This window comes from Diachasmimorpha longicaudata, chromosome 16 (genome assembly GCF_034640455.1).
Source record: "Diachasmimorpha longicaudata isolate KC_UGA_2023 chromosome 16, iyDiaLong2, whole genome shotgun sequence".
NCBI classification, from domain to species: domain Eukaryota; kingdom Metazoa; phylum Arthropoda; class Insecta; order Hymenoptera; family Braconidae; genus Diachasmimorpha; species Diachasmimorpha longicaudata.
Genome location: NC_087240.1, coordinates 4,239,641 through 4,257,681, shown reverse-complemented (window position 1 = coordinate 4,257,681; position 18,041 = coordinate 4,239,641). Strand labels below are relative to the sequence as shown.

General features: G+C 40.0%; 2 protein-coding genes across 2 annotated transcripts in view; one reads left to right on the top strand and one right to left on the bottom strand.

Annotated features, from left to right (window-relative positions):
* The window catches only part of LOC135170067 (protein cueball), a 165,494-nt gene that overhangs the window by 64,049 nt on the left and 83,404 nt on the right, over positions 1 to 18,041 (bottom strand). The window lies entirely within an intron of this gene.
* LOC135170044 (uncharacterized) lies at positions 6,872 to 7,513 on the top strand. The gene is made up of 2 exons (XM_064135541.1): positions 6,872 to 7,136; positions 7,201 to 7,513. The coding sequence occupies exons 1-2, from the start codon at positions 6,937 to 6,939 to the stop codon at positions 7,466 to 7,468; spliced, it is 468 nt and encodes a 155-aa protein (XP_063991611.1). The 5' UTR covers positions 6,872 to 6,936; the 3' UTR covers positions 7,469 to 7,513.

Sequence of the window (18,041 nt, the reverse complement as noted above, 5' to 3'; positions counted from 1 at the left end):
TATTTATTTATTTCTGATTCGTTAGGTCCACGATTTTTTGGTCAATTTACGAGAGAGACACGTCCAAATGGGAGAAAAACACGTCAATCCTGGGATAAAAGCTCTATTATTCAAATCCCGGGTCAAATTTGTCAGTTAACCCCCCAACAATATGTAGCATTTATCCTCTGCATTATTCGCTCGAGATGTTCGTATCTAGATGCACATAAATACCCGAAAAAAAGAATCACAAGGGGCACACACCACCGACTCGACAGGGGTCGGCGGGGGTGAGTGAGAGGAAGGGGATGAACGGAGTGAGTTAAACGTTGGGGCCGGTCATTTGTATACGGTTTTGGTGGTGTGTTGAAAAAGGGTCTTTGGTGAATCGACAATTGCCGGATATCGCAAGTACAAATGTGATGGCCAACCCCGTGATTTCTCGTTGCAGCTCCTATTTAACGCTACCCCCGCGTCAGCAACGAGGGGGTGTTAAGCCTCTCTCTGTCGCTCAGACTTACCCCTGATTTGCGAACATTATCCTTAGGTTGGATGGTGTGCATTGGGGAGTGGCGCCTACGGCCAAATTCAACTCACTGCGACGTTTTGTCCCGGTTGTTTTGGGGTATGGGGTTGATTCTCTCATTGGGAGGATTGAGTCCCCAGGGGTGAGGCCAATCTGGACAATTGTTTTGGGACACGGGCTTTTGGGAATTGAACGATTGTCTTGGGGTCACGGGTCGACGATCGCTTGGATTTATGTGATAAACACTGAATTATTTTTGGGAAATGGGAAATTTTTGGGGGGGAATTCGAAAGGGCGGAAAAAATTCCGCTGCATGGAGAGATAAAGTGTTTAAATATTACGTACCGGCTCCGTAATCTGTCGGTGATAACAGGGTTCAGCTAAAATTGCGTAACTGTTCCGTAATTTTTAAAGAATTTTTCCCCCCCGCGGAGAATCGGAAAAAATTTCCAGTTGGAGATATGATTTTTATGGAATTCCTTCGGGGAATTCCCTCGATGAGATGAATTCAATAATCAAAGAAGTTCTTGAGTACGTCGAGGATGTATTGTCCCATCTCTTGGTTTTGATGACACCATCAGCTTGCGGGGACACCGCAATAATAACTGTACCAGACGATAAAAAGTGCTGAAGAGATGAAGAGCTCCCACGTGGCTGGTCGAGGGCCCTCGATGTCACCAATCGTAATTCAACTTTCCCATCTCCTCTGCATTCGTTCAACTGTTACTTCTCTGTCTGATTCACCATTTTCAGACGTCCTTGGCGAATCAATGATATCGTAACAGTGAGAGGGGAGAGTTTGTGTCTTCAATTTAGCAGTGAGTGAATGAATTAATGGAAATTGTTGGGTCCGGCGGCGCGACTCCACGACATTTGTTTATTTATCCCACACGTAGATAAATATTCCGTTAAAATGATCTTTTTTCCTAATTTTTGATCGATGTAATAAATCGAGAGGAGCGTTTCACTCGCGAATTCGCGTTTCCCCGGAGTCTAGAGCTTTTTCCCGCTCCTTTTCCCCAGTTTCTCTCGTCTCAAACGTCTTTTCCCCGAGATTTTTGTCCCCCGTGTCCCTCGTTGTCGCTCACGCAAAAGAATAGACCCTACAAAACCCTCCAAGTGCCTCCCCAGGCCCTTTCCCTCCGATTACAACAAACTTTCGAATTCGCTGGAACATTTTCAATTTTTTCTTTTTTAAATATTTTTTAACTGGAGTTTGAGAATTTTTTTGTACCGTCTCTGGTCCAGAAAGTAATGGAGTCGGTGGGTCTACACTTTCCCCGTCGATTTTACGTCAATTCCACTTTTCCGTTTTCCACCGGGGGTTAAATCCTCGACGATGGCCGGGGCTCTCGTGTAACGCGGAAACTTTTATTAATTTCAACAGTGGATACTCTCATAATTGGATTCATCTACTTTTACGTTTTTTTAATTCCATCTCTTTTTGCTTGAATCTCTTTCTCCTCCGTTTTAAACGCAAATTGTCACATTAATGTGTCCGTGATGAGGGTCACGGAATTCCGCTCTCTCTGTCTCTCTGTGTCCTCCATTGCTAGACAAATATACCCGTAGTCAATATGCAGAATGGCGAGCGCCGTGTCTGATTGTCCAACCAGATAAACTCGTTTTTTATTCAGATGGAAGAGTGACTTTTTCATGGTAAATAAATATTACAATTTTGGGGGAGATAAAATGACTCTACCCATAACCGCTTGTTTTTCAATTAAAGGATTTTTAGGTAACTGTAAACCATTGAAAAGCGCAAGGCTGAAATTTGAAATTTATCATTTTTTATTTGCGGTTAAATGACAAATTGGTAGAAATTTTTTAAAAATTTCTATTCAGTTCAGTTAATTTTATTGGGCCTTCGTTCATTTTTTACTGTCCCACACACCAATTTTTCGGTAATTCATTGTCATTAAAATGTTAACGATGAGCGCCGAATGTAGCCGATTATTGCCGACGTCATGGGAAATGTTGCATGAGACTCTGAATTTTTCCTAAACCGATAAAGAAATTTGGAATTTCCACCGAAATTGTAAGTCAGCACAATAATTTTAATCAAAATCACACCATAAAACTTGTCATATTTTTCTCTCCGTGTAAAGACGAATGCCGCGGGTAAGGGAAAAGGGTATTGTACGCATTAGGTACAGTAATATGCCGTCGGATGTTATACGGTACATCGGCATGGTGCTCAGAGGCGGAGTCTAATCCGACCAACCAGCATCCACGGATTCCCGTACCGTCGGCTCTCGCACGTCTCTATGTTCCCCCAGGTCTCTCTCTCCTGTTAGAGAGTCTCTATCTCATTCTTTACGTTGGCGGCAGTCGAAATTATAGTGCATCGTGTAATCCAGATGAACAAATAATTTTAAACTCAATTTTTTTCACAACAAAATTCATATTTTCCCCGATTTTTCAAATCTATTCTCCCGTCGGGGACCTCCATTTTATTCTAAACCATCATCGACGACCATTGTCACCTCACATATAACTGAAGTCAGTAAATAATTCTCAATTGCTTTCCCCGAAGTTTTAAATAAATTTTAAAATGTTTTTTTCCCGTCAATTCGCGTGAAAAAAAAATCCGTCCGCGCGCGCGTGCCTTAAAAATCACGAAAATAGATAATTTTACAACTAAAAAATTCCTAAAATCACATTATGATCGTGAAATAATTCAACAGATATGTAAACTCATCCGCATGATGATGAGCCAATGCTTTTAGCTCGGCAAAAGACCAAACAGAGCGCAAAAACAGGGCCGACAGCTGAGTGTACACAGGGGCCTCTCTTCTTTCCTCCCCCCTCACTTCTCTTATCCCATAGACCTCCAAAATTCACCCCCCCCCTGTTCAAGCGTTTTTGTGGGGCCCACGTTGTACTCACATCCCAAGTCCATTGCACCTATGGGGACCTATGTAAACACGAGTGTGCATTCATTGGCCGACATAAAACGCACGAGTATGATAGAATGGCACGAAAAAAAAGGGCATAAAAAAAAGAGAGTGAGGATGATTTAAGGGTGGGGCGGGTGAATGGTTTGAGGAGCAATTGATTAATCGTAAATGGATAGTTGTCACTGGATGAAAAATGTTAGATAGAGGGATTTTTATTACTGGAGCGGAGAGTAATTCATTCGAAAATTATTTAAATATTTTATATTCTAAATGATTGTAAATAATTTTGCATTTTTAAACTGCGAATTAATGTGAGTGTGGATAGAAGATAACAGTTGATTATAATTTATCGAAACTATTGTTTAAACAGATAGAAAAAATGAAGAATTTCATTTGGTATTGAAACCCCCAATTGTCAATTTCCTTTAATTCCCGTTGTTGACTCGATATTTTTAATTTCGATGAATCTCCAAGATTCACTCGAAGATTCTTCATTTTTCATCAAACGAATGTCGGCAACTCGCCGGTTTTTTAGCCCCCGGGGGCTCTAAGGAAATCTAAAAAGACCGAAGAGGAGCAACAACCGAGTGGAAGAAGGACCGAAAACCGAAGGGAGTCTCGTGAGTGAATTTTATTGCGCGATTATATTGAATCCCTAGGAGCCAACCAACTTTCCTCTCTGCAGTTCCCCACTCTCTCTTTTCACTCGCAAAATCCCAGTGGGACACGTCGAGCTCAAACATCCCCAGTTCGTTCTGAATTCACCTCTCCCAAAACTTTTTATCTCCCTCTTCACTCTCACCCTCAGCGCTTTTTTTTTTTTATTTTCAAACCCTATTTACAATATCCACCAAGACACTGAGAGATCAACGTTTGTGTTGTCAAGAGATTATCCGCTTGGTCTTTAGCAGAATATATATACATTGAAAACCGCTAAAAGGAGCACTTATTTGATGTCATTTTTATTCAATGCTTTTTGGGGACTGGGAAAACTACTGTCGAGAGGGTATTTCATGGGTCTGTTTGTGTTTTCAGCGAGTTACATTAAATATTTGACCGCTGTCGATCGAAATAAAAAACATCAAGTTAATTAAACTCACTGAAGCATTCATAACCCTTCACTGTGTGAGTAAATCCATTAAAAAAATTGTTTACATCGATGATTATTCCCAGAAAATTGTCCGAAGCTGGACCAGCCCTCCGACATTTGACAAATCTATTTGATATTAAAAATCAACTTATCACAATTTTACAACTGAAATAAAACGCTTTTCGATTCCCCACATTTCATCTTCAACATTTATCTCCATTGAACGATTTCCCCGCCAATCTCTCATACCCCAAGTGGATTATTGACGGGGGCAAAACAATGAACGATGCTTTGTTCGCCTCCCGCAATGTAGAAAGCGAGCCCTGTCAGTTTTTTTGTTCCACCAAGTGGACGAGTAAGCCGATGGAAGGGAGTGCCCTCTGTGCCTGGTCCATACCAACGAGTCAAGTGCACCTCCATCTGGCTGTCTGATCGGTGTTTATCAAAAATCATACACATCAAACCACTTTCTCAATAGCCCTTGATCCTCCACTGACAGCAACAATTCTCAATAACCTCATCAGCATTAACAAATGGGGCATCTATCAAAGATGAAGCTACGAGGAGAGAAAAGTCTGGGAAAAATTACTGTTCCGGGTACCAGAATCGAGGTGTAAAATGTTAAAATACATGAAGATAAATATTTAATAAAATTTATGTCTTTTCCGTAATTCTGCGAAGAAATTTTACTAAACGTCGTAGTAATTTTCCTTAGGTCTGCAGTTTGCGTCGAGACTTTAGGGCACCCCGAATTTTTCACTTTTTACCATCGCCTGAGCTGTTTTTTCCCTCAGAAATCCACGAGACGATGGATAAGTCCCTTCTGGTTAATAAAAATCAGGGAATCATCAACCGGATGATTGAACCACTCTGATTTAGTTGGTGAATTTGGAAATAGGGGATTGTGCGCTATCCACTGTGCAAACAACTCCAATAGCCATAGCGGATTCGATATGGTAGCAATCGGCTGGCATTTGCCTTTGGGCTATAGCTGGGTCTTTTGGGACTGCCGGTATCGTTTGAAATAAACATAGAGCATGAGCTCGTGTTTTGAATGAATAAATCCCAGTCCCGAACAAAGAATAAACAATCCGAGGAATATAACAATACGAGGAACGACTTCATCAGCGTAATCTGGTCTCGAAGGGTTGCCACGAGAATCAATAAATTATCGAAGATATTCACCCATCTAACAGATTATCGAATCAAATGTTCACGTGTTCAAGGTCACTTTTTTCATCCCTCTAGACGCCCTACAAAATTCCCGAAAATCGCCGTCGAAATGTCATTCCTTTCACCCTTCACCGATGTCTCTCCCTTTTCTAAAAATTCTCTGACCGTCATTATGACCCTCCCCCCCGCCTTCCTCCCCAGTCGCTCTTCATCAAAGCTCCAGCAATCTAATGATTAAAGGTTACCCCGTGCTGGCAACCACATTTGAAACTCCCTCCGGAAATCAGGGTAGTCCAAGCTCATCCAAGCGCATCCCTCTGTCTCTCTATCCATCCAGCGAATCTCAACTTTTGCCTTGCCACTCACTCACAAAACGACGAAGGGGTGAAGAGGGGTTGGAGTGATGGAGGAGGGAATATATTCCCGGTTGAGTTTCTACGGTTATCCAGCACCACCACCCTCAAAGCCACCTACCAACTTCTCACCATCCACCATCTCTCCCATTCCCCTTGGTTGAATCTCTCGTCTCATTCTCCACCTCTCCTCCATCCCCTTGTACTCACCGACCTTCTCCCTCCTCCATTCACCCCCCTGGGAAGTGAGCTGGCAAGGGGTGATTTTCTCTCTCAGCTTCTAAACCCTCCGGCATCCACAGCCCTCTTGGCAAACACCGAGCTCACTCTCCCTGTACTGAATCCCGGGCTCTGTACCCCAGGCTCACTCACTTCTCGACGATATACCGATTTATTATGGGCATTACATAGACGAGGCAACAAAGAGTCTTCGAGATTTTGATTTTGTGGGAGGGGGATGAATTGGGGTCCAGTTTCGTCGCATTTATTCAGGAAGAGGGAGATAAAAATTGGGTGAAAAACCTTCAGGAAAAAATCCAAAACGGATCAGAAAAAGTATTAAATATTTAGTGAAAAGTTGCGTAACTTTTCCGTAATTTTTAAAGAATTTTTTTCTTCGTCCAATTTCGTATTTAAAAAATTGTATATTATGTATAATATATAGGAATATGAATAGTTATGAATCCGGATGTGAATGTCATGAGGTAGGTCCTTTTGAATATTAAATCATTATTATATTACAACGTAATATTAAATGGATGTTCATTAGTTTTATTATTTTGCTCTGATATTCTCATTCTGTTCTTCCAATCAATGAGCCAACTTCACGAATAACTTTCGTATTAAAATTTGTTTTATAACCTGTCATGTACCACTAATTTAAAAAAAATCCCCCGGTAATTTATATAAATTATCATGATAAAAAAATCAGTCCTAGTTTACGATCTCTTAAGATCCCAGAGAAATGAAAATGGCTTTTCACCTCACGAGATTCTCCAGCGAGTGAGCGAAACTCACGGTTTCACGCCTGGAAAAGGCCTCAGGAGGCAAATTAACGCAGCTTTAAAGCGAGGAATGAATTTTGGAATTTTGATGAAAGAGAGGAACCGATACAGGTACTTTTAATTTCCTTAAAATTTTATGAATAATTTTTTTACTTATGGCGTCGATGGATGATAGGTACGATCTGAATATCACGTCAGTTCCAATGCCACAGACACAACTTCCCCAGGGTAAAAATAAAAAAGAGAAGAGGAAAAAACGAGTGGTGGTTAAACCAAGAGCTCAGACAAACAGGAAACCTCAGGGGAGGGCACGAGGTCCGGTTAAAAGATCCAAGGACATCCGTCCAAATCCCACTGTTCCCCCACCGCCCAATTGGACACCGAAGAAGAGAATTTTACGGGAAGAATATGTTTCCAAATTTACAAAACATCGAGATAATTAATTAATTAATTATTCATTCGATTACCGAATAAATAAAAATTATTTTTCCACATTAAGTCAATCAATTTCCTTTGACGTGTGAAAATTCATTTTAATTATCATAAGTAAAAGGCAATTTGTTATATTTTTACAAATTAATTATTTGTTGGGAGAAGAATAGTTATCTTATTAATTGATTTATCTATTTATTCATCTATGAGATGAATGAGTAAAGGAGACTAATCGCTTTCTAGTATTTAATTATTTAAAAAATTCAAAAAAATTTTTATCAAAACATTTAATTTCCTCTCAGTGAGAAAAATCTCCCGATAATTTTTTTCCCATAAAATTCTCTCTTCCGTTAGCAGTGTAGGTCCAAAGAATCTAGATCACGTTAAGTGAAACCAATCCTAATCCATTTCCGAAGCTGGTTCATTGATCTGTATCACATTTCGAAGGAGATTCACCGTTCCCTTTTATGCGATAAAAGAGAAAAGAAGGAAACTGGAGGATAGGGAGCGGGGGGATGTAGGTTGTAGCTTCATTGAGGTCAATTTCATGGTGAAGACTCAAGGAAATGTCCCATTCATAACTCCAAGGAGGTGAAGAAAACTGACCATAGGAGTTGGCAATGACCTCACTCCGAGGAGGAGAAGCGTGAAATTTTCGGCAAATCCCTGTGGCTAATTGTACCTTCGTAATGGTCCTGGACATCCTGGCACCTGTTATCTCATATGATCGCGATATTTCCCACGAGTTTGTGGGGTCCGTCGTAATATCGAATTTGTCAATTTTATAGTTTACACGCTCAAACATTTTTTTGTCAAAATTAGACCTCCACTAGAGGGCGAAACGACAATGAAATACTTTTTAGATAAAGTTTTGTATGAAAAAATAGACCTGAGAGGGTAATTCTTGTGATAAAACTAACCCTCGTCCCTCGTTTCACCCCCTGGAGGTCTAATTTTTACCTAAAATTTCTTTTCATGTGCAAAAATAACAAATTAAATTCCTCAAACTTTCACCGAAACTATCATTCAATAAAGTTGGAGTCAATTACGTCATTTTAAAGGAGAAATAAAATATAAGGGACATCCAACTCAATCCATATATTCCCCAAAAATCAATAATCGATTATACGTCATCGAATCAATCATTCAGTAGAAAATTACCTGGTAAAGTGACCAGTGGCCATTGTTAGTCAAGCAATACAATATGTATAACATGAAATGCTGAATAGGCGGTAGTTTTCTCATGTATTGTGTAACAAATTGTATGTTTCAACCGAGCTACGACAAAAGCCACCCCCTCCCCCGAACGGTCAGTGACAATTTTTGTTGTTGAAAACGCTATTGGGAGATTAGGTCGCCCCCAAGTGGCGGTTGTAAAATCACGGATGACCACCATATGTTCAGGATAACACGAATTATTCAATAATCGAATTTACTCCCCGAATTCTCAGTGTTTTTCATCAGTTAAGTGGATGAAATTACCCCTCATAAATTATTTAAAATTCAGTAGAATTTTTTTTTTAACTTCGCACATAATTTTTTGTCAATGAATTCCGTGAAAAGAAAATTTATGCCCCAGCGTTGTGATTGTTTATCAATGAATAAATAGAATAATTTCACCTATCAATTTTTATAAATTGAAAGTGCGAAATAACTCTCCATAAATTAATAAAAATTTCTCAGATTGTTCGTTCGATTTTTTTTCTTTCGTTTTCCCTCCACATAATTCTCCATTGATAATGTCATCTCTGGTCGCCGGACCTCGTTTAAATATTGTCATTCATGAATTAATGGGAATCAACGAATAAATGAATATTTAAAGAGTCGATCCCTCGGGAAAAATGAATTCTTTTTTCATCCCATCGTAAATATACACATAATTCCCTCACTGGTCTCTCGATTCGTGTCGTCCCTCGCCTCATTGTTACCTTCATCAGGTCGACATTGAGTGCTTCCAGTCCAGGAGAGATACCTGGAATACGAGAGAATAAAAACTCCACACGTACCTTTTTTTTTTTTAATTCCACATATGCTGCAGGTGTTTCCCTCGTTTATCACATTTTTTTTTTCACCTCCAATTTCACTGGAAGTTTATCTTCTGCTTTCTGACACGTGTCACGTCACGAAAGAACATCACTTCCGGTTCACATGACTGTCGATTCACGTTATCGGGGGTTTATAAAAAAAGAAAATATGACAAACACTAATGAAGTTGGAAAATATGATTTTTTAGACGAGAATATGGTTTTTTGTTTGAGAACTTGAAGTTGTGAAATGCAAACTGTGAAAGAAAATTCTAGCATTGAGTAAATATGTTTTTGGATATCTTTCGATTTTTATTTACCCCAAATGCTTCCGATTTGATGCGGGAATTTTTTTTTATATTAAAATCTAAAAAAAAAATCCATTCAGACTAATAATTTTCGAAGTCATAATATTCTTAATGATTGACTGAGAGCTCTCCTCCATTATTAATTAATTAAGTAAAAGAAAAGAATTCTTCTAAAGTTTATTGTACTTTTTTTAACACTCAAAAAATTTCTTACACATTTAATTCTACACGAAAATAAATTTTTGGTAAATATTATACCTCCAGGGGGTGAAACAAGGGACGAAGGTTAGTTTTACTAAAAAAATTACCCTCCCAAGTCTAACTTATCCACCAAAACTTCACCTAAAAGTCGCTGATTGTCATTTCGTCTCACGTGTCGCCCTCTCGAAGTCCAATTTCTATCAAAAATTTCTCTCCGTGTATAGAACTTAATGAACATGTGGGGGAAAAAGTTTAAATCGAATGTCAGTCGTGAAAAAAAAAAAAACCTCTTGACGTTCGATGAATCCCGAAGTATTAAAATTCATGAGGCTAAATAAAAGTACACGGCTATCAAAAATTCCCGGCAACAGCCGTTTGACCTATAAAAGAATTCCTCCATAAAGCCGAAACAAGTCGAGGGTGGGTGTTTATTGTGAACGGATAAGGCACGAAAGTCAACGTTGGACCAAAGGGGAATGGGCGATATATCACCACTGACACTGGCGCATCTAGCCCACCATGGTTTATACGACAATAAACCTACTAATTGGACCGACACGAGACTCATGCCTCCCTTTTGTTAACGCCGTTACCCTCTTGACACACCTTGAGCTAACGATTGACCCATGAGACACGTATAACGATAATTACGTCGATGCCGATTCACACGTCCGATGGCTATCACCAACACCACCCGTGATACCTCCCCCCCCCCCGCCCTTTTTCTGCTGACCCTAACATCCCCCCTGTGTTTGATAAATTTGGTGGAGGCTATTGAAGGACATTGGGGGAGAGAAAATAACTGCACTTCTTCAGGAAAACACAAGAGAAAAAAATTGTTTAAAAATGACATCGAAGTTCCGTAATTTACCAGTAAAAATAGCATTCAGTAAAAATTACGGAACATTTACGTATTTTTTCACTGAACGTTTCGTACTTTTACAGGAAAGTCCTGGACTTTTTCCTGAACGTTTAAACAATTTTTTGGTTCATGTGAGTTACCGAAAAATTGCTATGGGGTGCAGTAAAAAATGAACGAAGGTCCGATAAAATAAACTGACCCAAAATGGGAATTTTTTAAAGATTTTTAGGAATTTTTTAGTTCACCTCAAATGAAAAATAATAGACCTTTAAATTTTATAGTACTGTTTAGTAAATTTTACGAACCCACACATCATTAATTACTAAATTTACGGTAGTGATAGAAATTTTGATGTGTGAGTAAAACCCATTCCAGTATGATGGCATTTTCCACCTCCATTCTACCGCCCGGCGCAGTAATTATTCGTAAAAACTGTAGACAATTACAGTGTTAATCAACCAACTTGATGATTGATAATGGATCGATCTACAGTGCAGTCTGGGCAAAACTGTAAATTGATTGTCAACGTAGTTGTTAATTTTTAATTGCGTTATCTCGCTTCAGCACTTAACGAAACTTTGAAATTTATCAGGTAGTGAAGACTGGAATCCCTTAAACATGATAATCATAAGTTTAACAGCTCCGACAAAAGGTGCTCTTGTTGAAAACATAGACGTACTGTGTAGCTCACACTCTTATCTCCTTCGCTATCGTAACCCAGAGATTAAAGTTGGGTCTGCATTTGCGCCTGGCACCGGCGCAGAGCTTCACCTTCTTTGTGTACCCTTGGCATACCGACCGCGACACTCGCTGCCACGCAACCAAAAATAATCATTGCAGGAACGAACAATTTTTTTACAACAGACTCTGAACACTTGGAACCTGCATTTATTATTTTTTGTTCTCTCAATTTGAATTTTTTTATTTCAATCGGTGGTGCGACTCGAGGTTTCTCGCATTATGACTCGATGTACCGGAAATCGTTGAGTTGTGGGGGATTATGGAGCCCTTTGAGGGCACTTGAGTCCAACTGAATTGATCTATTCATCTTTCATATTTTTACAATTCCACCATGTCACGCATATTTTTATTATAAAAAGGAAACTTTTCATTTCAATTTCATATCGAATGACGTTTTCTCTATTTTTAAAAATATTTCTTCCACACGAGGATTCCTCCGTTTCATTAACATTTTAAATTCGATATCCCCCATTATTCATCGTCAAAACCCCTGAAACGAATGATACCCCCATATTTCACCGATCAACCCAATCCAGTGACGCATAAACTCCCCAACAAAAGACCAACTCCTCCGAAAATAAAGAAAACCCTTAGCATCAGGTTGTTGGATCCCATAATTCCGTGTGTTACTCGGACAATTATTTGATGTTGGTATCAGTGCGTCAAGTGGGTACATACACAAACCGTTAGTGGATTCAGGACATCCTCCTCCTCCTCCCTACCTCCTTTCAACCCCTCTCACCCCTGCACTTCCCAGGGAGAAAAACCACTGTCTCATCTCCGATAGAATAAAAATCCGAAGAAGAATGAGAATAAGAGTGTGTCCGGGTTAAAGAGTCCGGGGTGAAAGCGAGAAATTCCATCGCTGGGAAGGGGTTGACGGGGGACGAAGGGGGTGGGGGTACAAGAGGAGTTAACCGAGATCGTAGCCGATATAGAGTGAGAGAAAGAGACACGGATCAAAGATAGTCTTTGCCAAACACCAATATTTGCCGGCGCCCTGTTGGTACCCCTGCTCGACTCAAACCTCCACCAGTTGAGACTCTGAACGATAACCCCCGTCCGCAACCAACCCCCCCGCATCCCCCTGGTGATCGCGACACCGCTCATCGCGACAAAACCCTCGACACAATCGCTTGAGCTTCAGTCAATTTGAAAGTTGCATTGTCAATTATCAAACACCTTTTTTTGGGTTTATTGTTTGTCTGGGGGGTGGTTTTTGTGGAAGCTTGAGGGGAAGTAGGGTAGGGACATAGGGTTAACAGGTGGATAGGTGGGAGGATAATGTTTTTTGTCGTGTCCCAATAAAAAATGTTCTCCAAATATTTCTCTGAAATGACTTAATATTTATTAATGAAGTTTCCTCCCAATTATTCCCCTCAAATACACGTCTCCAACTCAGTCTCACCACAATAGCAATAAATAATAATTAGTCCCTAATTAGCGGGGGAACGGCCATGTTGTCCGTGGCACGAGGGTTTAATTACGTCACACACACAGGGCACACCCATCCCTCCCCATAACCGATACATTTGTGTGTGCAGAGGGATGGTGGGAGGTGATACGGTAGGGGATGTTACCTTCGAATACACCAACTCCTCCGGCCCTCAGGGTGTCCATCGTTCCAAGTTTACATGAACCAGTCTCCCTCACCCAACTGGATCAATAATTTTCTCAATTAAATTCCCTTAGAAATCGTCATTAACGTTCGAACCTCTATCGTTTCATTGATAAACAATATTCAGCGTATCATTAATATAATAACAATGGAGTCTCATAACCTGGCGTCGGTTGTAATCTTCCCTCCCCCGCCTGCCCCCCACGATACAATTTATTTTTATCATATTCTCGGAATTGACATCGAGATAAAAATAATGTGATATGACACAATGGAGATTATAGAAACGCACACATTCAAGACGAATAAATTACGTAACTATTTTCGATGGTATCGAATGGCTGGTAATATTGAACATCTACCCCATGTAAATGTCAAGGATCTATGTACTGTTATAACCACCCAGAACAAGGCAAACATGTATGGGTTTGGGGTGGGAGGAGTGGGAGGAGCAAGTCCTCTGGTTTTCCCAATAATACGTACAGCATGTGATCATCATCACGATGATGATGATGATGATGATGACAGTGGGTTTGAAATATACCCAGTGTATGTTTCATCCGCTTCGGAACCATCGTCAATTTTGTCGGCAAAGATCAATAGACCAGAGAGATAATGAAAAAAAAAAAGAACAGGAAAATTGTGCAATGGATTTCCGAGTAGTTTTAAAAAACAGGGTTTCTTTTAGAGTAAAGTCGAGAGTCGTTTCAACAAATATTGAGTCGGTGCATGAGTTCTGGGAAGTGATTGTCATGACCTCGTTCAATCTATACCGAGAAAAACATTAGGTGTTGAAATATTTTTACGTGTGATAAAGCTGTGGGGGGTTAAAGTTTAGGGGGAGGTGGGAGGAAAATGGGGGGATTTTGGAAAGGTTCATGGGGATGAAGGAGTTTTGGGGGCAGTCAGGAGGGTTCAGGATGGCCTCAGGTGCAAATATTATTAGGAATAATTCTGCTGATCTTTTTTTGCAAATACATTTCTCTCTCTCGCTCGCTCTGACATCAGCATTTAGATTAACATCAGGGAATGTACAGCGACCGAAGTACAAACACAAATGAGAGAATGAAAGGGGGTGGAGGCAGGCACTCGTTTCACGTTTTAATTTTATCTCGTTAATTACTTTGAAACGGATGGCTTTTTAAGTAGATTAAAATATTCGCAAACCACTGCTCCATCTCTGTTACTCCAGCGTAATTTGTTCTACTCTGATGTACCATACAAACGCTGTACAGATAATTAATGTGTTTTTTGGTACACGTAAAACGACTAGACCGGGGTATAACCCATTTTGCATGTATGTATACATGTGAGTGAGGTAAAATACATGAGTACCTATGGCTTGGAACGATCCAATTTTCGATGGTTAACAGGGAGAAGAGGGACAAATTTTAACTGAATTTCCACCTCGCTCGATTCAACTGAATTTCATTTTGTTCACTGCACGTTATAATCCCCCTCCTCTCACTGTTGTTACCACCTATCGAGCCATTTTCATCTACTCCATCGCCATTTTGGTGGCCCTCGATGATTGTTTCCTGGGTACCTTCCTGCCATTCTCAAACGAAATGTGGGAGAACTTGTCTGGTTTCATTGGGAAATTAAAGTCAGTTTTTTAAAATTTTATGCCGAGGGGGTAAGCTTATTCCTCGGTTTATCACACAATAATATCGCCATTAGGTGGAGAAAAAATTTATATTATGATTAGAGGCCCAATAAAATACACTGACCCAGATAAAAATTTTTAAAAAATTTCTATCAATTTTTCATTGACCCTCAAATGAAAAATGATAGACCTTGAAATTTTATGGTGCTCTATAGTCAATTTTCCGAAGCCACATATCATTAATTACTAAATTTACGGTATTGATAGGAATTATTACGTGTAAACAAAACACATTACAATATTCTATCATTTTGTACCTCAATTTTGGTGCCTGGTACAGTAATTTTTCACAGATTTTTCTCTTTATGTAGAAATTACCGTACCGTAATTTTTATTAACCTTTTGTATAATTCGTGATAGTTCCCCTGGTATAAAGGGAAAGACAGAAATGCAACGATTGAACTTCACTTTTGAGCAACAGAAGGCGAACAAACCTGAGAACAAACAATCGGCCCTCGGATGCGGGAGCTCGAAATACGCGTGGGTGGTGAGTATATGCATTGATATACACATATACAAAGCAATACATAGATACATAGATGGTATTGAGGACAGGGTTGAGGAAGGGGGAAGAGGGGGCACATGGACGTTCGCACTGAGGTGCTTATTGGGTCCGTTGGGGGATGCTGGCGTAGCGCAGAAACAACCCTCTAGTCAAACATTGCAACATCAATCAGCACCAGTCACCCAACCGTGGGGCATTGGCGCCAACATAGCGATATTGCTTCCATTTACATTCGATCCAGTAACTGTGCAAAAAAAAAAAATTATATTGAAGAAGAAATAAACAATAGCCCTCAGGCTATTTTCGAGTAATAAAAAACGATTTTTAGACTGTCGTTAGGCTTTTGGAGATATTTTTATGAAAAATCGTGCATTTCTATTAAATTTTGAAAACTTATTACAAAAATTGAACTCCTGATTTCCACACCCCCATAATAGAAAATAAAAACTTCATTTTATTGAACAGAAGGGTCAGTTTTATTTATTTTTAAACGAAGGGGTTGTATTCTGGTGAAAGAAAAATAGAGGGAAAATGGAGATATCATTTTGGGGTGGGGAGGAGTGTTTTGCATGGCATTAGTACTGGTATTATTGTAAGCCATCATTTACGGTACTTCATCCACCGTGTCCTTGGGGTGTTACACCCTCCATTAAATCGAGTGGCTTTAATTTTATTGCATCATCCACATTATATTCAGTTAGAATTTTTTCAATTGCTACTACTGCAAGGGAAGAAATTTCCACGTAAATTTTATTCAACCCTCTCTCTTCGCGCAGAAATATGTTTTATCCTCATACGTGAATATTAATCACCCTTGGCACAAAGATTTTCACTCTGTGTGGTGCATTGCCAAATAATTAAAGCACCTTCGTCCACGCTATATCCCAGATGCATCGTTGCACGACAACATGGCAACCTAACGATACTCTCAAGCAGAATATACCAACTGTACACGTGCGTATATCTGTACGAGAAGCCGGGAGGTAAGCGCATAGAGGGTAGGAAGGGTAGGGGGATGGTGTTGGATTCGCAAACATGTCTGTAGCGTTGTCAGGCGGGCAGGAAATTACGTCCGCCTTTAGCTGTACTCTATATTACACCCAGTCCCACCCCTTGAGCCTTTCCACCCCTTATCACCCACCAGAAATTTCCCAAGCCTCGACTCTATAGTCTCAATTGGTCGAGGCCCTTGCCCCGAGCTTGTACCTCAACCTTGATGCAATGCTGGACCTCAGTTCGTCGATACCTCGGGACACGCACGATAATTTGGATTGAATTGATAACGGAAGGGGTGGATCGAGGGTCGATGGGCAAATAGTGAGTCATTGGAACGATGAAGTCACCCTAATGCGGTGGGATGAAAATATTTTTTTCCTCGTGTTGATTGAGGTTGAATCAGGAGAATTTTTGTTATCAGTGCGGGGTAAGAATTTTTGAGGGAAGTTCTTGTGAGGGTGCGAGGAGGAAAAAACGATGTGGTGGTCACATTGATATTGGATTTTAATACCCTTAGATTCTGACACAATCGAGGAATGGAGATTTTCTCCAGTGCTTGTACTGGGATTTTTATTAACAATTTTTCTTCCTTCGTTGAATAAAATTGAATCCACCAATTCTAAGTAAAAATATGCCTAGTAACTACTCCACTTAAAATAAGAAACGAATGATTTTACGATTGGAAAGTTGAGTATATTGCGTCGTTATGTAAACACCGGACTAGACAGTATGTAACGTCGAATGCAGTGTGTTCCACTTTACCGCGGTTTTTTTGGTGTAGCGCGAGGTTTTCTGACGTTGTTTGCCCCCAGGAAAATGTGTTTCCTTAGGCACTGGTATGTTTGGACGGGCGTGGAGTGTGTCCCATTGGATTTCATCGTGTTTCTCAATAGCTGGACTACAACCTATACCTGGGAACGATTGTTCGCCGCTCAGATATGATAAGAAAAATTTTATAACCGAATAAATTATCAAATCAAAAACTTAGAAACATTTCAATTGTCCCATCCTGCGCAATCAGTCCCCACTTTGTACTGCACTGTAATTTTTTTTTTACTTTTTTTTCTCTCTCGCAAATTGCGGACCTCTCACATAATTTTTATCGAAATATTTCGCTGTGCGGGGAATTCAACTCGGAAATTTCGTTTTCTTTTTGTAGACGTGTGGATTACCCGTTTCCACAGGTATGAGACTCATATGTAGGGCCCCATCGTGTGGATTTACGAATCCGTAGAACAAACATTGAGTTTCCCCCCCCATTGAAATTTCTCCAGCGTCCAATGGGGTTTGAGCGAAAACGCAGGCGCTTCTCTCCTCACATCCCCCTTCACATAAAAATACCCTCCCTTCCCCCAAATGTGTCTTCATTTCTACCCCATGAATATCTGCCTTCGGGTTATGAGATTTTATGAGAGTCAAAGCGGTTTAAAACATTCCCTCCTCATTCTCCCTAAATAAAACTTCATTTTTCGTGTTAAACATTTGATTTCGAATGTTGGATAATTCAAACAAGGGAAGAGGGAGTAAAAAATAAAATCTCTGGAGAGAGAAAAAAAAAAAGGATTGTAACACTTTAAGGGAATTTCCAGGAACAAAGATGACCCATTCCCCTGAAAGTGATACGAGAGTCCTCTTTTACATTTTTTTTTTCACCCCCTCCAAT